The sequence below is a fragment of the Geosmithia morbida genome, assembly GCF_012550715.1.
Source record: "Geosmithia morbida isolate 1262 chromosome Unknown scaffold_6, whole genome shotgun sequence".
Classification (NCBI taxonomy): domain Eukaryota; kingdom Fungi; phylum Ascomycota; class Sordariomycetes; order Hypocreales; family Bionectriaceae; genus Geosmithia; species Geosmithia morbida.
The window spans coordinates 1,182,019-1,204,791 of NW_023336193.1; the positions used below are offsets into that span (position 1 = coordinate 1,182,019).

General features: G+C 52.5%; 7 protein-coding genes and 1 pseudogene across 8 annotated transcripts; 4 read left to right on the forward strand and 4 right to left on the reverse strand.

The window, feature by feature from the left end:
* Positions 1–1,283: 1,283 nt before the first annotated feature.
* GMORB2_6817 (uncharacterized protein) lies at positions 1,284–4,163 on the forward strand (the record flags this gene model as incomplete). Its single annotated transcript, XM_035468785.1, has 4 exons — positions 1,284–1,732; positions 2,831–3,090; positions 3,184–3,999; positions 4,063–4,163. 4 exons carry the CDS (start codon positions 1,284–1,286, stop codon positions 4,161–4,163), a joined length of 1,626 nt encoding a protein of 541 aa, XP_035321919.1.
* Positions 4,164–5,287: 1,124 nt separating this feature from the next.
* Positions 5,288–6,221, forward strand: GMORB2_6818 (translation initiation factor 6; the record flags this gene model as incomplete). Its single annotated transcript, XM_035468786.1, has 3 exons — positions 5,288–5,322; positions 5,403–5,474; positions 5,588–6,221. The coding sequence occupies 3 exons, from the start codon at positions 5,288–5,290 to the stop codon at positions 6,219–6,221; spliced, it is 741 nt and encodes a 246-aa protein (XP_035321920.1).
* A 577-nt stretch (positions 6,222–6,798) lies between these two features.
* Positions 6,799–7,759, forward strand: GMORB2_6819 (Methyltransferase domain; the record flags this gene model as incomplete). Its single annotated transcript, XM_035468787.1, has 2 exons — positions 6,799–6,854; positions 6,940–7,759. 2 exons carry the CDS (start codon positions 6,799–6,801, stop codon positions 7,757–7,759), a joined length of 876 nt encoding a protein of 291 aa, XP_035321921.1.
* Positions 7,760–7,990: 231 nt separating this feature from the next.
* Positions 7,991–10,589, reverse strand: GMORB2_6820 (serine/threonine-protein phosphatase 2A regulatory subunit A; the record flags this gene model as incomplete). The annotated part of the gene is made up of 7 exons (XM_035468788.1): positions 7,991–8,380; positions 8,498–8,835; positions 8,903–9,263; positions 9,393–9,884; positions 10,018–10,169; positions 10,263–10,368; positions 10,524–10,589. The coding sequence occupies 7 exons, from the start codon at positions 10,587–10,589 to the stop codon at positions 7,991–7,993; spliced, it is 1,905 nt and encodes a 634-aa protein (XP_035321922.1).
* A 2,070-nt stretch (positions 10,590–12,659) lies between these two features.
* GMORB2_6821 (nucleolysin TIA-1/TIAR) lies at positions 12,660–14,566 on the reverse strand (the record flags this gene model as incomplete). The annotated part of the gene is made up of 5 exons (XM_035468789.1): positions 12,660–12,883; positions 13,036–13,156; positions 13,251–13,898; positions 14,011–14,106; positions 14,189–14,566. 5 exons carry the CDS (start codon positions 14,564–14,566, stop codon positions 12,660–12,662), a joined length of 1,467 nt encoding a protein of 488 aa, XP_035321923.1.
* Positions 14,567–16,564: 1,998 nt separating this feature from the next.
* On the forward strand, positions 16,565–17,807 carry GMORB2_6822 (uncharacterized protein; the record flags this gene model as incomplete). Its single annotated transcript, XM_035468790.1, has 3 exons — positions 16,565–16,630; positions 16,737–16,877; positions 16,935–17,807. 3 exons carry the CDS (start codon positions 16,565–16,567, stop codon positions 17,805–17,807), a joined length of 1,080 nt encoding a protein of 359 aa, XP_035321924.1.
* Positions 17,808–18,072: 265 nt separating this feature from the next.
* GMORB2_6823 lies at positions 18,073–18,680 on the reverse strand (annotated as a pseudogene). The gene has a single exon. Coding segments are annotated over exon 1 (483 nt in total).
* Positions 18,681–19,925: 1,245 nt separating this feature from the next.
* Positions 19,926–21,191, reverse strand: GMORB2_6824 (PH domain; the record flags this gene model as incomplete). The annotated part of the gene is made up of 2 exons (XM_035468791.1): positions 19,926–20,870; positions 20,964–21,191. 2 exons carry the CDS (start codon positions 21,189–21,191, stop codon positions 19,926–19,928), a joined length of 1,173 nt encoding a protein of 390 aa, XP_035321925.1.
* Between the last annotated feature and the right edge of the window lie 1,582 nt (positions 21,192–22,773).

The window sequence follows — 22,773 nt, forward strand, 5'->3', positions numbered from 1 at the left end:
TGATCCGGGGACTATTAATACCAAGGATCAAGGGGGGGGGGGGGGGATGTCACTGTTTTCCTTTTTTTTTCTTCTCTTTTCTTTTGTTTTCTGGCCACGTGTTTGAAAGAGGACTGGTAAGACAAGAACACAGATTAGAAAGAAAGACAGCGGGGGAATGGAATGAATCGAGATTGATTGATTGAAGCAAGCTAGGCGCTGGGGGGAAGAAGATAATAGTTTGAGAAAGGCACAGCGCAGCCACCGGGACTGCAGGAGGAGGAAGACCAGGACCAGAAGTAGCCGCCCTTGTTACTTGGAATCTTTACTAGCAGCATATTTACTGTGGATAAGTAATACTATCAAAGCGAACAAGGCAGATCTCCTTTTTGTTCTTTTTGTTCTTTTGTTCAATTGCATTTTCTACGAGTGAAGGGGAGCTGGAGTTGAAGCTGTACATATATCGGCTACTAGTGGTACAGGTACAGGTACATATATCATATATGGATTATACACCTAGCACCTATCACCTCTAAACTCTGGTAAAGACAGAAGACGTTGCGCCCTAACTGTTGGGCGATTGAGACAGTACGTGTACAGATTACAGTTACCACTGCTACTATGAGTACAGTTACGAGTGCTCTTACAGTAGTAGTATCGTACTTAGCAATTATGACAGCGTCAGTGCTGAACCATGCGCTCGTATTGGCAAGGTATACCTACATGATTTCTCCGAGATATTCCTACCGCTCCGCGCGGTATATCTACGTCGTATGTACGGAGCAAGGAGTATTACCGGTCCCTAGTACGGAACGCTCCTAGTACTGCCAGCAGTTATTAGTAGCAATAATACTTAGTACACCTGAGGTACTCAGAGGTAAAAATAGCAATAATACCAGTGATGCTACTGGTAATAAGTCTAATAATATAATTGTCCTTCGTACACTCATATTATACGTACTCCAGAATACCGCCTCTGTGGCTGCGTGCGCCTCTGCGTGTAAAAGTCCCCGCCCATACTACGTACCATTATACCCACCCAACAGCTCCAACCATCCCTCCCTCTCTCCAATACCACGCCCCGGTCAAGCCAATCCTTCTGAGGCTATTTTCTCTCCCACTCTCTACGGAGCCAGTTGTTCGTTCTCTTGTCCAGCCTCCATCTTCAGGAAACAAAGGCTACCAACCCCCCCAGCCAACGAGGGACACACACCGGAAGGTCCAGAAAGAAACAAACAGCCTAGACCGACTTCTTGGCCTATCGAGACTGTGCCTTGCCCAGGGCCGACCCCTCTTGCTGAAACATGCCGACCTTTCCTCGCCTGGGAAAGCATAGCGATCGATCCCATAATAACCTGACCGAAGATTCTTCCTCCTCACCACCTCCGGGACAGGGACTCTCTTCGACTCTGTCCCAATTCAGACTGCCGTCGCGTAACTCGAGCGAGACGTCCTTCAACGACCAGCGAACGCAGCCGCCGACATCTGCCGCTGCGACATACCACCAGCAGCAACATCCGGCCCCCTCCGCTGGCGACGGTGCCAGCATTGGCGGTGGAGGCGGTGGTGGAGCTCGGATTGCCTCCCAGCAGCAGTTGTACAACAACAACTCGTCGTCCGACGTTGGCGATTCGCAGTCCTTCTTCGCCGGTCGTCGCCATTCCGAGTTTGATACCGTTGACCCATCTGTCCAGCGGTCTCAGTCGCAGTCACAGACAAAGAGTCACCGCTACAGCGCCTACGCCGGAATCCCGTCTCCGCAGCCGCAGCCGCATCTCCAGCAGCAGCAGCAGCAGCAGCAGCAGCAGCAGCAGGGTACCCACGCCGATTCCGTAGGAGAAGAAGACCAGCTCCAAGCCGTTCCCGTTGCCGCCGCCCCTCCCTCGTCCGAGAAGAAGTCGAAACGGTCATTCATCAAGGGCATCTTTTCAGGATCCAGCCGCCTGGGCAGTGATAGTCAGCATCATCATCAGCAGCAACAGCAGCAGCAGCATCAGCAGCATCAGCAGCAGTCCTCGTACGACAACACCGGAAATCTTAGTCGGCGACTATCGAAACGAGACCCGGCCTCTTCTTCCTCGCAGCGACTGCAGACGCCAAACCAGCTCGTCGGTGATTGGCAGTCTCAGGGAGGCTACAGTCTGGAATCATCCCCTTTGCGCGACGTCGATGAGATTGAAGAGTATCAGAGCCATCCGAGGCCAAGCATAGACGAGAGAAGATCGGACCGAGACTTTGCAGTCGGTGGTGTCGGTGGTGTGGGTATACTGCCACATTCACAGCAGGCACAGCCACAGCTGACGGCGAGGTCAGTGACTGCGGAAGACGCAGAATCATCGTCGTACCAACAGCAGGGGGGCGCTTATCACCCACTGCCAGTACCAGCAGGAGGATCTGGAGTGGCACCGGCTGCGGCAGGAGCGCCGCCACTCACGCACCTGCAGCAACAGCAGCAGGGACTCAACGTTCTCGCCGCCGCTCCTTCCCAACCCCACCTACAACAACAACAACAACAGCAGCAGCAGCAGCAGGCGCAGTCCACGCAGCCCACGCAGCCCACTGCCCCACTCTCGTCGCAACCACAACAACCCCACGTTCAACTCCAACAGCAGCATCATTCGCTTCACCAACAACAGCTTGACCCCTCAGCTCAGCAGCAGCAGCAGCAGCAACTTCAGCCGCAGGGTTACAACCTTCCGCCCCAGTACACGTATACCCAGCAAAATACAAACCTTTCTCAAGCTCAGCTCGATCAGCTGCAGCGGCAACAGCAGCACCAGCAGAATCACGACACACCCCTCACCGTCTCTCGTGATTCTCTTCTGACAGATCCCGATCAGCTGTCAACCAGCCAACATTCCTCCCTTCAGAACCAACAGCAGCAACAAGCCCACGATTCATCCCCGAACCCCCAGGCTCAACCTGTCATGGCCCCATCGACTCAGGGCTTGACCCGAGGAGGCAAGGGTTCACTCCGTGACCAGCCTGGTGGTAGTGGTGCCGGTGCTCAGACTCCTCGTTTCGAACAGTCGTCGTCACTTGACCTTGGCCGCCAGAGCCCTCAGCCTGACCGGGATTCAACCGAAGGAGAGAAGGCATTCAATGAATTGTGTATGTCGTCATCACCCCCACTGCACCTTGTACCTTCTCCTTCGTCAATTAACGCGTGACTTGACTGATACCCTCCCCCCTTTTGCTCTGTAGTGGCCAAGTACAAGAATGTCAAGCGACTGTACTTTGATCGTAAAGCCGTCATCGAAGGTCTCAACGGACAGGTGGAACAACTTCAGAATGCCGTGGCCAACCAGCGCATCACGCACTCACGCACGGCATTGGACGACAATGAGTACTCTGCACGCTCCAACCGCCTCAACGGCGCCATCATGAACCTCGCCTTCAACATCCGCAAGGACTGGAAGAGCCTGCCTCCCTGGCTCGCCAGCAAGGTCAGCGCCGACGCCCTCAAGACGGGCAAGCAGGAGATGACGGCTGTCGGTCGTGCCACCATCTCGCGCTGGCTCACCGAGGAGCTGTTTGACAAGTGCTTCCATCCGGGATTGGACGAGGAGCTGAGTTCGCAGCTCAAGATGATTGAGCTGAGCATCCGCGGAAACGCCTACACGATGCATAGTCAGGAGGAGTTCGACGCCCTGACAACCAAGGTGGTCCACTGGAGGATGGCGACGCTGGACGGGCTGCAGAGCAAGCTCTCGCCCGACCTGGTGGACGCGAATAAGCAGGCCCTCATGAAGAGGACTACGACCAACCTGACAAACTACCTGTACAAGTTCCTCAACGACCCGCCCCCGGCTGGCGTCGATGGCAGCACGTCGATGATTGCCGAGCTGGCCGTCAGCATTGCCGGCAACCTTCCCCTCGAGAGCCGTGACGTGGCCATCAATTACCCGCTGCCCGGCGACATTGTGCGCCCGGATATCATGGAGGTGGAGAAGACGGAGCTGCCGCCCATCGACGATGGCGATTCGGACGAAGACTCTGACGAAGACTCGGATGGGAAAGGTAGGTCTCTTTCCGCACAAGGCGGCCCCGAGACAATGAGTACTGACGGAGAAAACCGAATAGCTGCTGCACCCAAGGAACTTAAGGTACGATTCGCAGCCTTTATGGCGTGGGAGGTGAGGGGTCGACAGGTGTTGGTCAAGGCGCCGGTGTGGACCATGTGAGACGGTCGAGGAGAGCAAGGTGAAGAAGGGAGGGAGGATAGGATGAGTTGAAATAGAGTGATGTGGGACCGCAAAAGCATATGTCACGGCTGAAGCCATTGCCGAATTTGTCAATGTCCATCTATGACGAGCCAAGGAAGACGAGGGAAGAAAGGTGAACTGGATGGATTGGATTGTCAAGATGATGGGACGAAAGCTTTCATGATGCATGTTTTTGATAGGATGGCAAGCAGTGTTTTTTTCTTTTTCCTTTCTTTTTCTTTTCTTCTTTATTTTCTTTCTCTCTATATCACTTGTTTCATTTTCCTGGTTGAGGTTTTGTATAGCCCCTTGGTGTTGATCTCTTGGGTACTGCTACGGTCTACTACTGCTAGTAGTTGTGAGTCTTGCGTCAATATGTCTTGTACTGAGCTCCGACGATGGTATGACTCTCCAGGGTCAGCACAGTCGCGATGAGAAAGAATGATGCCGAATGACGAATCCGGAGACCATCTCGTATCGACGGGATGCCCTTTGATTCAGCCATGCATTTCCAAATTACTCATTTCCTTACAGCAACAAGTGCCGAGCATCATAGGACAAGATCTTTAGAATGAGTCACCGGGGCGCATTTATCAGGTGAAGCTCATCTTCCCCCCTTCTTCCTCTGTGCTCTACAGCGGGTGGATGTCTTCTCACAGTTGATTTAGGGAGTTACAGTGATCGAGATCCACTAACTAATCGACTGAAACATGGACAAGAGGCTCACCAGTCACGGCCCACTGTAGCATCTCTCACTGTAGCGGCGGTTTATTAATACCTACCTAGAAAAGCAGAACTAGGACCCCTCCTCTCGACCTTCTCTACCACCCCGCCCCGCAAACGATAGTGGCTGGATTTTTTTTATCCGTTTCTCTAGCTCGACCTTTTCTTATTTTCCTTTTTATTTCTCTATTTTTAAAGACCTTCTTTCTCTTTTTTAAATTTTTTTTTAAAAAAAATTGAAGAAGAAAAAGGTCATATACACGCCATAGACCACAAAGTGACAACAACTTCTTTCTCTCCTTTTTATTATTTTTTTCCTGCAACCTTTCATTCACGCAATACTGCCTCTTCAAGAAAAAAAGATATAAAAGTCTGCAATCATGGCGGTGCGCGCTCAGTTTGAAAATTCCAACGAGTGAGTACCCCGCCCCCGCTTCGAGAAAGACGAGAAGAAGGATGACTTGAAACTGACTTTTCTTCTTCTTTTCCTTCTAGGATTGGTGTCTTTTCGACGCTGACCAACTCATATGCTCTTGTTGCTCTTGGAGCCAGCGAGAACTTTTACAGGTGAGTTATCAGGTGGTGGTGTCGGAGAAGGGAGGATGGGACGGCACAAGTTGGCAGAGTTTTCTTCTTCTTCTTTTTTTCTTTTTCGAATCTGACACAGACGATGGCATCAGCGTCTTCGAGGCCGAACTCCAGGACATTGTGCCGACGGTGCGCACGACGATTGCAGGCACGCGGGTCATCGGACGGCTGACGGCCGGCAACCGCAAGGGCCTCCTGGTCCCGACGACGACGACGGACCAGGAGCTCCAGCACCTGCGCAACTCGCTCCCGGACAGCGTGCGAGTCCAGCGCATCGAGGAACGCCTGTCGGCTCTGGGAAACGTCATCGTGGCCAACGACCACATCGCCCTGATCCACCCGGACCTGGAGCGCGAGACGGAGGAGATCATCGCTGACGTCTTGGGCGTCGAGGTCTTCCGCCAGACCGTGGCCGACAACGTCCTGGTCGGCAGCTACATGAGCCTGTCCAACCAGGGCGGGCTGGTGCACCCGCAGACGAGCATCCAGGACCAGGACGAGCTGTCCAGCCTGCTGCAGGTTCCCCTCGTGGCCGGGTCCGTCAACCGCGGCAGCAACGTCGTCGGCGCCGGCATGGTGGTCAACGACTGGCTCGCCGTTACCGGGCTGGACACGACCGCCACCGAGCTCAGCGTCATCGAGTCCGTCTTCCGTCTCGGAGAGGGTATGACGCCTGGTAATATCAACTCTAACATGAAGGATACTATTGTCGAGAGTTTCTACTAGACTATTATCTCTTTTAAGAAATTCTGCAACAAATAGTCTTTTTTTCTTTCCTTTTGGTCTGGTTTGGTTTGGGTTTGGTTCGATCCCACTTTTTTTTCTTCCTTTTTGCTTTTATGCTGCTGGCACTGGCGTTTAGGAAGGAGAGAGAGAAAAAGAGAGACAATGAGGTGGTTGTTGCTGTTGATCCAACGTTGATGGGGTCATTCTCTCTCTATTTCTCTGCATGGACGGCGTTGTTTGCAGCTGGGCTTTGTCGTGTGTATATTGATGAACGGGGGGGTTTTTGACTCTCTCTCTCATTTTACAAGTAAAAAGAAAAAGTCTAATCCTGGCAATGAATATGACTATCCCCGTGTGCTCTGTGTCTGTCCAAGATTCCCATCATTTCCAGCCTAAATCACTACCACTTATTATGACTCGCGGAAAAATATCTGGCTGTGTACGTAGGGAGGAGTGATCTGTACTTTTGGTGCTTCTTCAACCCCACCACCTACTTACCCCACCAGAGATTTTCGCAACAACAGACAACCTCCGACGCAAACATGCTGACAACAGCAACAAGATACTACTAGCAACAATGTCTCAACCACACCCGGATCATCTCCCCCCCTCCAAACTGGGCACAAAGTCCTAGTCAGTTTCTCTTTTAGACCCCCAGGAAAAAAACATACAACCTCATCCCCCCCCCTTCTGACTACCCTTGCTAACTAACCTCAAGTTGGGATAAGCTATACACGACAGAACTGACAAACCACGCCTCCGACCCCTCCGACATAGGAACAATCTGGTTTGACGACTCCGACGCCGAGGCCAAGATAACGGGGTACCTATCCGGGGAGTCATCCCTCCCACGCGACACCACGTCCTTTCTCGACCTGGGATGCGGCAACGGCTCTCTGTTATTCTCCCTACGCGACGGTGCCCAGGACTCGGACGATGATGATGACGATGATGACGATGGACGAGAACAACGAAAACAACAGGACAGATGGACAGGTCGTATGTTAGGTGTAGACTATTCACCCCAGTCAGTCCAGCTAGCGAGACAGGTATCATCATCATCTTCTTCTTCTTCCTCCTCCTCTGCGGGGAAGTCGAGGGACAACATCTCCTTTGAGGAGTGGGATGTCCTATCCGGCCCTTGGAAGACGGTGCTCAACGGTCAGCAGTCGGAGGGGTGGGACGTCGTTCTCGACAAGGGCACCTTTGATGCTATATCTCTCAGCGCCGGCGGCGACGGCGATGGCGACGACGACGGAGAGGGAGACGGTGACGATATTAGAGGAAGTCAAGGTGATCAAGGGAACAGTAGTCCTCGCCGCCGCCCAAACGAGGGCTACAGACCGCGTGTTCTGCAGCTCGTACGTCCAGGGGGCTACTTCATCATCACCAGCTGTAACTGGACTGAACCCGAGCTGAGGGCCTGGTTCGAGGGCGACGACGGCTTCGTACTGCATGGTAGGGTCGAGTATCGCAGCTTCCAGTTTGGCGGTCACAAGGGTCAGACCATCACCACCCTCTGTTTCCGTAAGAGGTAGACCATACTACATAACATGACAAAAGAAGTAAAAAATTATAGCATTATGCGGCCTATGACGAGAACAAAAAAAAATCCAATTTTCAGCATCCCAAGTCCAAGAACTGCAACTTCATCAAGTTGACTACAACACGCAACACCACACAACAGATATAACTGATAGTGTCATTAATTTGTTTTTTTGCTTCTCAGAGTCTCTTTTTTTTCGTTTCTTTCATGAGAAAAATAAAATCTATGGTGACGTATTCATCGGCTCCCCCTCAGTCGACTGTTGCTGGCCGCCACCCGTCGCAGCGATCATGCCACCCGCCGGCTCTCCAAGTCCCGTCGTCGCGAAGAAGCGCACGTCGACATCGTCGTCCTTTTGCAGCTTGATCAGGTTGGGCGTAATCTTCTGCTCGATGAGCTCCTGGCCGCGGGGTGACGGCTTGAAATCTTTGCCCTTCTTCTCTAGAGAGTAAAGGGTGCCCTCTTCGGGCAGGCGGCGCAACGTGTTGGCCAGCACCGTGTACGTCTTGGCCACGTTGAAGCGGATGTTGGGGATGTCGTCGTCCGCCATCTTGTCTAGCATGGGAAGTATCGACTTGGCAATCACATCCATGCTCACCACGTTGGCGAGGGTCTACGCAGTCAGTCAAGTTAGTAAAGGGCTAATCAACAGAGCAAAACAAAAGGGGGAGATCCTTGGTACCACGCACACACATATGTGTGTGTGCGTAGGACCCGTTGGAGAACCTACCGAGATTGCAAAGCACGTCGTCATCCTGTATAGGTAGTTGGGGTGGTTGCCCATCTGCATGACGCGGGGAATGATGGCCTCGCTAGCCCACTCGACGCCAAAGACCTCGGTCAGCTTCTGGAGGTTGTGCGTGGCCGCCTCCCTGATAGAGAAGACGGTGTCACCTAGCCAGCCCATGCACAGAGTGCTGAGCTTCTCATCAAAGAATTTGACGCCCAGTTGGCTGGCCAGCAGGGGAATGTACTCGATGATGGCTAGGCGCACACGCCACTGTTTGTCCTCGGCAAGCTGGATAATAGCAGGGAGGAGGGCCTGCGAGAGAAGGTCGATACCAATAACTGGGAAAGAGTCAATGTCAGTGTGTGGTCAGGCATACGTAGAATATATAAGGGTGGAGGGAAATACCCTGGTTGACAAGCTCAAGCTTGGAGATGATGTGAAGCCTAACCTCAGGAAACTCATCCTTGAGCATCTGCAGGAACATGGGGAGAAGGTGGTCAATAGTCTCCTGCTTGCCCAAGATGGGAGCCAGTCCGCTGATCTGGGTCCCAAGCGCGGCCCGCACGTGTTGGGAAGAGTCGGAGACGAGATCCTCGATGCTGCTGATGATATCACCAAGGAGGACGGAGCGGTCGACGAGGGCGCAGAAGCCGGGAATCTGACCGGCAATGGCGGTCCGCACCTCGGCCTCGTTGTCCTTGAGGAGCTTGACAAATGCGGGGACAAGGTCCCTAGAGACAACTTCGTCGTCGACAGCCTTGGCCATCTGTGTTTGGTCAGGTCAGTACTCTGCTTGTTCCTTTGTATGACGTATATATATGCTCATGACATGCTTATAGCTGACTGGGGCTCTCTCCAAACGCTAGCGGGGGAGAAGATTGGTGGTGTAGAGTACCTTTTCAAACCTGTCGGCAATCATATACCTGACCCTCCAGCTCTTATCTTCTATCAGGCTGCGCAGGGAGGTGAGCAGGACACCGTGGCTGGCCTGCTGCTCCTTGGGAACCGTCTCGGCTATTGAGGTAAGGATGTCGACGGTGAGGAGGCGGACGCTGTCCTGGTCGTCAGAGACGAGGTGCTGGAAGAGGGGGATCATCTCGTCAATGACGACGGGGGCCGTCATCTCCTTGACAAACTTGGAGAGGTTGGTGGCGGCCTGGCGGCGGACCATGGGGGTCTCATCATGGACGAGTAGACCAAACTGTTGGCGGAGCTGCTCCTGCGACAGCTCCGAGACCTTGCTGTAGGGGGTGGTGTAGAGTCCGCAGCCCGAGACCTTGGACGTGAACCAGTCTGCCTTAGAGAGTCGGAGCGTCAGGGGGATGAAGTACTCTTCAACCTGCTGGGATGACAGCTGGCTGCAAATCTTGTTGAGCGACTCGACTGCCTGTATTTGTACGTCATACGTCAGTCTTGTTTCATTCTTCGTCCTTGCTCGGCGCTTCTTCTTATTTCTCGTATTCTCGAAAGGGCCAATCGTTTCACTCGTATGTGTGTCTGTGCTGCTGAGAATCATTTACCTTGTCGCGAACAACGGGTTCCTCGATGGCGGCGAGGTTCTCGAGGGGTGAGAGCAGGACGTGACCGTAATCGGGGCCGCCGACGTATTCGACGAAACCGCCCAGCTCTTCGCTGAGAGCCACCAAGACTTCATCTTCATCCTCGACCGATTCTGCGTGTATTTATAAAAAATGTCAGGGATCCGCGCGTCTGCATATCCCGAAAGGAGCTGCAAGATGAAGAGGAAGAAAAGGGAGAGGCTCACCGTCGAGAAAGGGAACGAGCTCATCCCGCGTACGCTCCGGGCCAAGGGCGAGGGCAATGGTCGAGAGGCGGTGGATAGCATTGAGGCGGAGCGTAACATCATCGTGCTAGGAAAAGGCACAGTTAGCCATACCTCATACCTCATACCTCATACGCACGCAGAGTTGTGGGAATATCGAGAGAAGGGCAAAGACATGCGTGGCCTCGGTGAGTGGTAACGACGGCCTTCAGGTCGGTGAGAAGGAACGAGGGGCTCTCTCACCTTGAGCTCGTCGATGAGCACGGCAATGGGGTAGAGCTCATCGCCCGAGTTTGTCGCGTCGGCCATGACAGGTATAGGATTGTTGCAGCGACGACTTATGTGTCGGAATTGTTGTTACTGTTGTTGTAGTTGGGTGAAATTTGCCCTTTTTTGCGGTAAAGCAAACCACAGTCGTTTCTCTTTCTTGGGGGGGGGGGGGGATGATGGGATAGATGAGCAAGGCGGGGCCGCACAGTGGTCGCGATGGGGCGGGCGGCAGTTCGCGCACCAAGATAAACACAGACTTTCTCTCGCTCGAAGGAGGAGGAAGAGGGAAGATGAAAGGCCAGAGGCGAAGGAGGGGTTGTTTTTGTTTCCGAGTCGTCGTGTGCTGGGTCGTGAGCGAAAAGGGAAACTAAGGAAGGGATCCAAGGAGGGAAGAGAAAAAGAAAAAAGATTGGGCGAAATGGCAGCTGCACGAAAGAGAGGGTCCTGAGAAGCCAAACAGCACAGATTCGATGGACACTGAGCAGAGCAAAGGGGCGACGGGCGGAGGGGAGGAGAGAGGGAGGGAGAGAGGAGAGGCGGGTGGAATGGGGGGATCTGGTGCTTGGGAGGGTCAACTACCTGTGCTAGGTACGGATCTCTAGCTAGTGCAGTATTATGGTAGTAGTGTGCGCCGTAGCGTTCGCTGTAGCATTCGCTGTGGTGTGCTACGTTGCTGCGAGACACGCTGTTTGCTGGCCATCTCTACTGCGTTGCTCGCTGCCCAGGTGAATATATTTACTGAGTGTTCACTGAATGTGGAGGAGCTGTAGCGGTTATCATGGTGCGACAAGGCCCTGTAGATGGGAGTTGCTATGGATAGCACCTGGCAGTCCGGCCTCGCCCCAGCGGATCATTGAACATTTAATTTACTGAACTTCTGACGATGCTGCCCATGGAGAAGTACGAGACCTATGGACACCATGGATGGTGGTACCTCGTTGCCTCATAAATCCACATTGTACATGTTAATTCCGGCCCCGTATGACTACAGGCATGTCCATTGACGTCAAAGGTACAGCTAATACTTCGACCGTACACTCTTTTTTCTTCCCACCCCTTCCCCAACTTTAGGCACACATGAGGCAGCCTTGCCACCTTAAACTAATGCTCTGCTAAATTGCCATCTTCAGTGCAGTAGCTTGACGTACGTCACGTGCCGATATGTCAAGCTAGTCGGAGTTGTTTTCCTCTCCTTCTGTCACGAGAAATCAACAGTCACTAACTTTTAATTTCCAGTGCAATCAGTGTAATGTAATCGACCCGTTGTGGCCTTTTGATATTCCTTTTATGCCATATCTTTCTCTACAACATGGCCGTACAATGGCCCCCCCCCCAATACCAAGTAATAAAATTCGTATAACAGTCCTTCGTCGTAATTGAAAAGGAGATAGCGCATAAAAAAGCGAGAGGAAAGCGGCTGAAGACAAGAAAACGAGTCGGATGAGTGTAAAGTGACAACATAACAAAGTGGTATCCTGATGAAAATTCTGCGGCCGTACATTCATTTCATCTCTGCTCTGTCGTCCTTGAGAGGAAATACATAGGACTCTCGAGGTTAAATCAAAGGCTGGTTAAGTTCTTTTTGCGTCGCGCAAGTAAGCAAATCACGGAAATGGAAAAAAGGGAGGAAGAAAAGGCAGAAGCAATGTGAGCCAAAGAAAGGGGGAGGAAACGGCTCAGGAGAGCGAGCAGGTGAAGCTCATGACAATTTAGAAAAAAAGAGTTGAAAAGAGTTGGAAAATAGAGATAGAAGAGATCTGACGGGAAAAAAGAAGAAAGGGTCATGACAATCATAACAAGAGTCAAAGACCCTTAGTAACATGGAAAAAAAGAAAGAGGGAAAAAACGAGGAGATATTTTTTTTGTCTGAAAATGAACAGAGTAGAGAGAGACAGAGAGAGATGAACAAGAAAAAAAGCGGCAAGGAAAAAAGTTAGAAAATGAAGACTCTTAAGTTGACAAGACAAGGCGAGTTGAGAAAACAACTCTTCACAAGCTGACAAAGACAGCTTCCTCAGTCGATATGGCAAACTAGTGGGCAAACAACCTGCGGGACCGCGAGTTTCCCAGGTTGCCTCTTCCTCCAACGGTACGCCGGCCCTTGCCATCCTACGATTGGTAACCGGCGAATCCATTGTTGAAGTTTTGCCCAGGTCCGGGTCCAGCCTGCTGCTGCTGGGACCACTGTCCTTGCGGAGGAACTTGCTGCTGCTGTCCGCGGCCAAAGCCACCCGCGCTCTGAGGAGGCGCGTAGCCCATCGGAGAGCCGGCGAATCCGGCCGGGGAGCCAGTCGGAGGCGCCCCAAAGTTACCCTGCTGACCGCCGTATTGGGCTACCGTCGCGCGCCATAATTCGTCAGTAGCTGTTTCGTTCTTTTTCTGTGTGTTTTCGCCGCAGTCTTTTTTTTTTCAAAAATTTTTTGCGCCTCCATCTTTTTTTTTTCGGGGGCCACGACGACCCGGGCGAGAGGGGGTCCAAACTAACCGCCGTACTGCGGGTAAAACGTGGGCGTGCCGGCAAAGGCGCCGGGAGTCTGGGCGCTCTGAGGGCTGTACTGCTGAGACGGGTCGAAGCCCTGAGCCGTAGGCGTCTTGTCCTTGCCCCACTGTTGATTGAGTGGTGTTAGCGATTGTACAAACATGTGGCACTGTACTGTGGCAGAAGAGGGAGGAGGGGAGAAGTGTGGTGGTTCAACATACGCTGCACTTGAGGGGCCTGCCGTTGACATTGTACCCGTTCATCTGGCAGATGCCCATGGCCGCATTCTCGTGCGAGTCCATCTTAATAAAGGCAAAACCGCGATCGGCGTGGAAGCGCGACTCCTGGACGAAACCAAAGTTCTGGAACAGAGGCACCACGTCGTGAGGGGTCGTGTAGGGCGTCAGGTTGCCGACGTAGCATGTTGTCTGCCAGGAGGGGGTCTGGCCTAGGATAACCTCGTAGCTGGCTACGCCGTGTGAGGGGAACTGGTGGTGGCCAAAGGGCGTGGTGGGCGTCAGGCCCATAGCCTGCATCGCCTGCTGCTGCGCCATCGACGGCTGACCCTTCTGGTTGGCCCAGTTGCAGCGGATGGCACGGGATCCGAGCCACTCGCCGTCCATGGAGCTCAGGGCCTTCTCGGCCTCGGGGCGGTCGCGGAAAGCGACGAATCCGTAGCCACGCGATCGGCCCGTCTTCATGTCCCACATGACACGGGCCTCGGAAACGGAACCAAAGGCGGAAAAGGCCTGGGTGAGCACCTCGTCGTTGACCTCGTTGGACAGGTCACCAACAAAGATGTGGAAGTGGCCCGACGTATCTTCTTTGCCGGTGGCGTTAGACTGGTAGGCCCAGTTGACGCGGATCTCCTGTATTTGTTTGGACAACACATTAGCCCTGCCATGTATATATGCCCCTTTGTGCGGGGAGGGTGGACTATTCTCGAGAGTATCGAGTATTGGGAATTGAGTATTTAGTTACCGATTGGTGAACACGACGTCCGTTAAGCGTCTGCATGGCGCGCTCAGCCGCACCAGGGTCGTCGTATTCGACAAATCCGTAGTTGAAGCCCTTGGCCTGGGGACACGTACGCCCATTTGTTAGCACATATAGTCATTTGGCAGGTAATGGGTGGATGCGGGGTAGTGTCTTTACTCACATTCTTGTCGGGAATAATCTTGACGTTCTGAACGTGGCCTGTAGTTTCAAAGATTTGTCTCAGGACATCTTCAGTGACGCGCTGATCCAGCCCACCGATGTAGAGCGCCCGCTTGTTAGGCTCGGGAGCAGCCCGACGAAAACCGCCGGCGCTGGTGGGGGACATGATGCCTCCCTGGTCACCGGACCGCGGCGAGGTGATGGCCGTGGGGATCGGGTTCGTGTTCTGGGGGATGTGCAGCGGCGGCGGCGGCAGATGCGATGCGCCACCAGCCTGACCATTCTGCCCCGCCTCAAAGCCGGGAGCAGCACCAGCATTCTGCTGAGCGGGAGCAGAGGGGAGCTGGGCTGCGTTGGCGGAAGCAGTGGAGTCGTCCATGATTCTGGGTTCTTTTGAAAGAAGAGAAACGTGAAGGAAAGAGGAGGCGGTTGATGGATCAAATGGAAACAAGGACCACCAGATTTGATAGGAGCTGGTCCAGAGGGAAGAGGAGGGGTTGATGAGAGAGCGTCGGGTATTAATTAGCTCTCTTCTCTGCCGAGAAAGGCCACACACACGACGCAATCCAAATAAGAAGGATCGATGGGGAAAAAAAAGAGGAAGGGAAAAGAGAAACAAGTCGTTGATCTTTTTCTTGGAGGTTTCCACAGCCGCAGAGGGGGGAGGGGATGGGCTTTTCTGTCTTGCAGCAGGGACTCAAGAAACTAGGCGGGAGAAGACACGCTGAGAGCAGGATGTGAGAGACTGAAGAAGACGGGAATGGAATAGAAGAAGGGGGAAAGGAGGGGAAGGGGGGAGGGGAAAGAAGAGTAGAAGAAGACGACGACAGGAGCAGTAAAGGAGAACAGACGGTAAAGGAAACAGAAACGCAAAGAACCTGATCCCGAAATCGCAACAGCCGCTGTTCAAATGTTGTGTCAAAGACTAAAAAGAAAATAGAAGAGATGCCAATTCTACAGCAGGTCGAGGGAATGGGCAAAAAAAAAACACAGCTTTGGGTGGAGTAAAATACACAGTGAGGGGGCCCTGTTTGGGGCGTTTGGGGGAGAGGAGATGCCAAAGCCAACCCAACGAATAGACCGCCCTTTTCTGTCAAATGTGTGATTGGCTAGCTCTGGCCAGTCATTTAACCTGGTGGCACGCCAGATGTGATTGCACACTGAGAGGGGAGTCTACGATCAGCGGGAGCCTTCCACGGTACGAGTTGGAAGGAAATAGCAACTATAATAAATCATAATTCAGCGTTACCGGAGGGGTCATTTTTTTCTTCTTTTTTTCCTAGTCTAGTAAATGGAGCCATGTATTCACATTTGGCGGACATTTTCGATATCAGGCATACTACTGAGCTAATACTATTATTAGCAATCTCTGTATGTGCTGTTGTAGATACCAACACTCCAGACTACTCTAGTAATAGTTGTAGGGGTCATGTTAGGAACATGATTACGTCGGAGCTTCATAGCTACTGCCTTATGCCATTACACGTCACAGAATAGTATTGATATCACCACCGCAGTATTAACAGCGGCAAAAATGCGGGAAATTACCCTGTTGGGTAACTCAGCACACTGTGCAGCCCATAGTGGGTTGGGGTAGGCGCGAATCACCAATACGTTCCTACCTAGTGGTACGACCCGCGGTTATGAATGCTCATTGTACTCGCAATGGTACGAGTAATATTGACTGCCACTACTGCCGCTACTGGCGCGCTAATCTCATAGTGCTTCTAGCGGTGATATCGCACAACGGGAGCATGGAAGCAATCAGCAGCATCACGTGCGAATACTGTCAAGGCAACCTCAACAACCCTTTGATTTCCAGTGAGTCGTAGAGTGTACAGGTAAAGGACTGCTCAAATGAGAACATTGTTTTCATTGTTTTATCACTATATCATTGCATTACTATACCTACGGAGTATAATGGTACTAATAAACAGTAAAACACAGGTAAAAAGTGCACCACCACATGAGTAGTGTCTAGCGTCCGTCAGGCTGTACTGTGCTGACCGCCCATCTCCAACAATATATTACTGTATCAACTCAGAATCGCACGGTACTTCATATTATGTAATGAAACAAAATTGGAGGTCAATGGCTGGAAGGCCGTGGCTGAATCCTTCACTCCCTGCGCACATCCTCCACGCTCTCTTCAGGCTACCCTCAGCACTCCAAGTCACACTCCCATACTTACAGCCGCCCTCTGCATCATAATCTCACACCTTTCACTCACCTCCAAGTCACATACAAGCAAACAGCCCGCGCCTTTATCAACAATCCACGTACACAAACCTCTTTGAAGCGTCGTCGCAAGCCTTGGGTGACGACGGCCAGTTCCCCGCCTCTCAGTTCATTGTTTCACCCGCTACCTACCCGAGCCATGGCGCCAATACAGACTTCCTCCATGGACTCGCTTGATGTTCTTCAAGACATGTTCAACGATGTGGTAAGTCTGATGCCCCTCCTTCATCAGCCTCATCTCTTAGCCATTTCACTGCACCTTGAATAGTCCTAAGGAATAGTCTTAACTGATGACTACTCCCCTCGTCTAGCTGATCAAGACTGGCAAGGCCCTTCATGCCTCGCGCCAGGACACCCCGGGCCAGTACCCCAGTCTGGCACCTACACACTTCAAGATCCCCGAGACCTTGCAAACTTTCAGTTACGCTCTCGATGGCATGGAGCACGAAATTGTGAGACGATTTGCAATTTTTAATTGACGACCATATAGCTAACCTAGCGTAATGCAGATTCGCGCCAAGTCTATCATGCTTCGCGATCTGGAGCGTCTGCGAGACAGCAAGGCAAACGCATCTGCCGAGGTCCCGCAACCTGTCGAGACCCAGTCCAAACCCCCCATGGTTATCGAGTTGAAATCTTCACCAACCTTTAAGGCTGAAGGTGGGGACCAGACGTCTAGCTTCGGAGCCGAGAGCAAGGCTTTGGCACCTTTTCCCGATATGGGCATGGGAATGAGCATGGAGGGAACTGCTGATGCCACAGACGGGACTGAGCCCAAACCGGAAGACCAGAACGCCGTCAAGTCTGAGAATGGCTCCGTTGGTCCCACGGAAAAGACCGACGCTGATGTAAAGCCGTCTGATGTTGTAGCTGGCGTATCAGCACCTGGGCCCTCTGAGTCAGACCTGACATTTACCAACATGGAGTTCTCCCTAGCAGCACCGGAAAGTAGAGGCCAGGGTGACCAACATATGGGCCAGGACCAGGGCGAGTCGTTCGATCTCGCCAACCTGGTACCGGCTGGCAATGCAAACGATGCCGCCGGCTCGCTGGACAACCTCCTTCCTCAGACATCCACAGAGCAACCTGCCAATCAAGGCCCTCTCGATGTGCCCTCTGGGGATCAGCAGCAGCAGCAGCAGCAGCAGCAGGAAAATAACCAGACAGACTTGGGTGCTCCCAACTTCGACGGCCTAAGCATGGACAACATGGACAACATGGACTTTGGCGCGGCAGACGGAACCGACTTTGACTTCAGCATGGACGACGGCAACTCATTTGACGATCTTATGAACAGTCATGAGCAAAATTTGGATAACACCATGGAGCATGGTCAGTTTGACGCAGATTTTTTCAACCTCGATAAGACAGATGACGCTTAGGCTGCTTCATTTCTTGGGGAGTTGGGCTCGTGTCCTTTGCACCAAGCACTATAACGACTGGAATTGATTACGTTTCACTGCAAGCTGCCTACAGCTTTTTTCTTATATTTTTTTTTTGCCCAGCGTCAAGGTCGCCAATGGAAACGAGAAGGTCGGGGGTTTGCTGCGTGGACGATTTGGGAAGCATCTGGCATCCTCTCCAACCACTGGGCGGCGGCAAAGGCGCAGCGACAGGCCGGCAGATCCCGGGCGGTTCACGGTCCACTTAGCCATGGCTTTTGAGTCCGTCCAACCAGTCGTCAGTGATGAAGTACTTGCTGCTGGCGGTCAGATACCCTGGTTCTTCCTTTGACCAACCGTTACCGTCATCGAAGCTGTAGCACCACTTGGCCCTGCTGACATGGTTGTCGAGAAAGGTTATGACGCCGTGATCCCACAGAGCGGCCCAGACTTGTCAAAGACCTCGACGTGTGATGAGTTAGCGAGGAGGGGGTTCAACACAATAGCGCTGTCGTACTATTTCTTGACAGCGACCTCGTCGACATCCCTATCCGAGGCACCCTTGCGGAATGAATCCTCGACAGCTATATGCGGGTCTAGGGCCTTGTCGATGGAGAAGGTGAGGCGGACGCCGTTAAAGCCAGCGTTGCCCACCCAGTCGGTAATGTGATCTAGACTGTGCTTGCTCAGCCCCTCGGGGATATTGGCCTCTGTGTAGTCAGACCAGCGGATGCAACAAAGCTTGACGCGCTGAAAGTCTGTGTTGACGATCCATCGTCCCACTGACCTGAGAGGCACACGAGATTTCTCGCTAAGCAAGGTGCCCACGAGGAGGCGGATGAAAGCCAATGCTTGAGCTGGTATAGTTATCATGATGGGTTTGCTCAGAGTGGTGAAAGCAACGAAGGGGTAATATTTAGAAATCATAATAGAAGATGATTTTCCATTTCTTTTCTTTCTTCTCGGGTTTGTATACTTTCAGACCCAACTGCGAAAACAAAGGGTTCACTGCCTCAAACACCGGAGGTGTGCGTGCACCTCGAATTGTTGCTGTTCTCCGATAAGCAAAGTCCATGTGATAAATGAGGGGGTGAGAAAGAGCCTTGGAGGGCTGGCCACGGGGCAGGAGGTTTATTACTACTATTAGTAGTAGTAGTAGTAGTAGTAGTAGTAGTAGTAGTAGTATTGGTGGTGGTAATAGCACGAGAACGAACAGTATGATACCATCCTACAAATATCCATAGAATAAATAGCACTACTGGTTGATATTTCCATGCCACGATGCGCGGCGCTTTTAGACTGGGTTGTCAAGTTGATCAGCCAAGCCTGTGCCTGAGAGTGGATCCGGGGTCGTCATGGCTACTGGTAGCACCAAGTATCACAAAGGATACTTGAACCGAGTAGTGAGTGATCTTGACTGCCGTAAGACGGGAGGAGTTGCAACACGATCATACTGTGCTTCCAGTAGACAACACACGATGACCCGTAGACGCTAATATAGCGGTCTCTACCTATATATATGCCCTAGGTCTATATATGTATGCCTGAGTACTCAATTCTATGGAAAGGAAGGAAATCTATCTATAAGGCTATTTATAGATGTGAATGTGTGGCAGCAGCTCCTAACTGCTTAATATGCAAGTTGGGTGCCACAATACGATACGGTATAGATAGTAGGTGGGTTGTCAACTAGAGATGATGCAATGGACCGTGTGGCTTGATCTTTAGTTTGTCAACATGAAATTAGTACCTGTACTCGTACTTGTAGCGTACAAGACTGCGAATACATCGTGGGAATTAAATAATGAGCCATATAGTATATACATGGTTGTCTGTTACTGTGTAAAGCGTCGACTCTCTTCCTTCCTCCAAACAAAAGAGATGCAAGAATTGCTATGTAACTCCGGCTGATAAGACTATACTCTGCAAGATATGGAAGTAGAACACTCCGATGAAACAGGGGAGGGAATGACAGGAAGAAATAAAATGTATTAAAAAAAAATTGAAGCTGAGGAGCGCGTTGCGGGGTTTGGATACTATTATGAATAAATCTTTGATTTTCTTTGTCGTAAGTCGTCATGGCGGGAGAAGGAGGAAAGTGGTGATGGTGCACACACTCTAAGGATTAGCAGAGGCGGCAGCTCTGGCCTCTAGCTCCCTCCTCTTGGCGAGGAGGCTCTTGAAGGCACCGATGCACTGGACCAACGACTCCTCGTCGTGCATGGCAAGCCGGTGGCTCTTCTCCTCGGTGATGATCTGCAGGCAGTGAGCCTTGCTGCGGCTGACGGGGTCGATGTCGACAACGTTGACAATGGCCGAGAGGTCGATGATGTGCTGGGCCGTGTATTCGGACTCGTCCTTGTAGAGGATCAGGTTACGTGGCCGCAGTACCGCCCACAGGTGCCGCCACTTGCGCACCGCGCCCTTAGGCCGCACCATATACAGCCAGCCGTGCCAGATGATGCGGTCCGGGTCGTTTTCGAAGTTGTTGGTCGCCGCCATCGCGCTCCACTGCTCCACGGCCGTCGACCGCTGCTGCTTCTGCGCGCCCCCCAGCGTTAGGCTCTCCCGGGATGCGCCGGGGGCCCCGCCGCGCTGCTCGCTGTCCGACATGTCCGAGTGGGACATGAGCTCGTTGCCCGACAGGCCGGATGACTCGAAATGCGTCGACCTGCGCCAGCCGGCTGGCGGTGCGGGCAGGGCGCCGGCGTGAGCGGCCTCGGGGGAGCTGGATAGACCCTCGGCCAGCCCTCCGCTAGACGTACGGGACCCCGATGCGGGACCCGCCAGGAACATTTCCTCCTCTTCCTCCTCTATACGAGCCTCGCGGCGGATCAGGTCGACCCACGACCTGACGTCTTGGGCGGAGTTGGCCTGGAGATGGTAGTTGCGCGAGGGGGAGAAGAGGCCAAACATGTTTTGGCGCTTCTGTTTAGGGTCCTTGAGGAAGGCGACGGCCGTCAGGTCAGATAGGTAGATTTGGTGGCGGAGCTTGTCCTCCTTGTCCGTCTTGTATATCGAGAGTCGGTCGGGACGGAGGACGAGGTAGATTGATTTCCAGGCCTGTACATACACACAAACACACACACGTATTAGCTTCTTCATCCTCAATCATCTTCTCCTCCGGTAAGTGAGGGGGGCCGGGTGGCTACCAACCCTAGTCTTTCGCGTACGTCGTAGGACATGGCCACTCTTGAGGACTCGATCCGTCTCGAAGCAGCCATTTTGGCTTACGGGCCCGGAGTTGCCCACCAGGTCGCGGGGGTTGGCAGCGTTGGCCGGTGCTGGCGCCTCGGAGGGTGGTGGTGGTTGGGAGGAGATGAGCTTGGGTGCAGACGACGACATGGCTGGTTCGACTGGACGCTGGACCTGGATCTGAGCCATGGTGCGTGTATGCGTTGTGTGGATTCCGCACGCTGTGCGATGTGTATGTGCGTGCGTGTTAGGGATCAGCTGCGGGCTGACGTAGTAGTCGTGGTACGATGGTGATGATGGTGGTGGCGATGGTGGGAAAAAGTTGGGGGGCGCAAGGGGTAGTAGGCGATGACGGAGGTGCAGCAGCGAGGAGCTTGAGCAGTGGAAGTGGTAGTCGACAGCATCACCTCGGTGGCGGTGCGAAGGAGAGGAGTTTTTTTTCGAGTTTTTATTTTTTTTTATTTTTTCTTTAATCTTGGTTTCTCTTGGGAATGGTTATATTCTGTTGACGTTTGTTGTCTGAACGAAGATGTCGAGAGGAACAGAGATGGGATGGACGGGAGGGACGGGAGGAGGGAGAGGAGAGGAGGTTCCGAGTCCCAAACGCGATGTAGCAGGGCGGCAAGGTCAGGCAGGTTCCTGGTAGCCTGTAATCTGTAGGTAGGAAGGAGTATATACTCGTACAGTATGAGCAGCACAGGTCAGGATGGGACTTCTTGCCTAATACATGTAGCAGTGATATTCCATAGTATGTACCTGGTAACAATGCTCGGTTACTAGCAACGCTCGTACGACTTGACAGCAAGCAGCATTTACCAATCCCACGAGTAATAATTTATTAATACTAATATTATTACCACTCGGGTTCAATACTGCTTGTTCCAAGGGTAAAAGGGGTCTGGTTTCAGTAACAAGAAGTGGATTCTCCCTGTGGAACCATGCTGGGGCGAGGCCCTGTATTAATAAGTCGGTCAGGTATATATACGCTTTGATACTCCGTAGTCTGGCCCGTGGCTTGCACACGTACCGGGTACTGTAAGCTGCACGAGTAGTCTCCAGGCCAGTGGGCTGTAGGCTGTAGGCATCCGCCAGGCAGACAGCCCGTTGACGTCGTAGGTATCCTGCAACTGTAGGTGATCCAGGACCAATGGATCACTGATGAAGCGCTGGATAAGTTCGGTAGTCAAGCTCTGTAACGCTGATGCAACATATTAGGTGAGCGAGTTGCATGTGGGGGGGGGGGGGGAGGGGGCCGCAGAAGCAGGTCTGTTTCCGGTCACCACTCCCATGTCTTGCATTATCATGATGAATACGGACGTCCCTGCTTTGACCCGTGACTCCTGACTCGTTGTAGAGTCTAAGATAGAGATAGATGGTTCTGGGTGTACCTTTACATCTCATTTTACATGCATTCTCGTACAGATACGCACAAACTTAACCGAATGCCGTGAGTACTCAGACCGAACTCTCCAGTTTGCGTTGACGTCATGACGGTTTAAAACCGCCAGATGATAGACTCCACAAGTAGCTACATATACATGTGCAAGTACAGGTACACTAGCATAAAATGATGACACTGTCACAGTGCCAAACTGCTATGGATATCCCGTGCTGCCTAACAGTTATACAGTGAGCTGCACAACGTTCGTCTCATCCATGGAGTCACAGGCCTCGTACGGGCACCCAGTGACTGCCATCCATGGCCACTAGCCCCTGTAATATGCACAGCAGAATGGCAGTGGCAGGGCAGTTGTGGACAACGGAACATGGT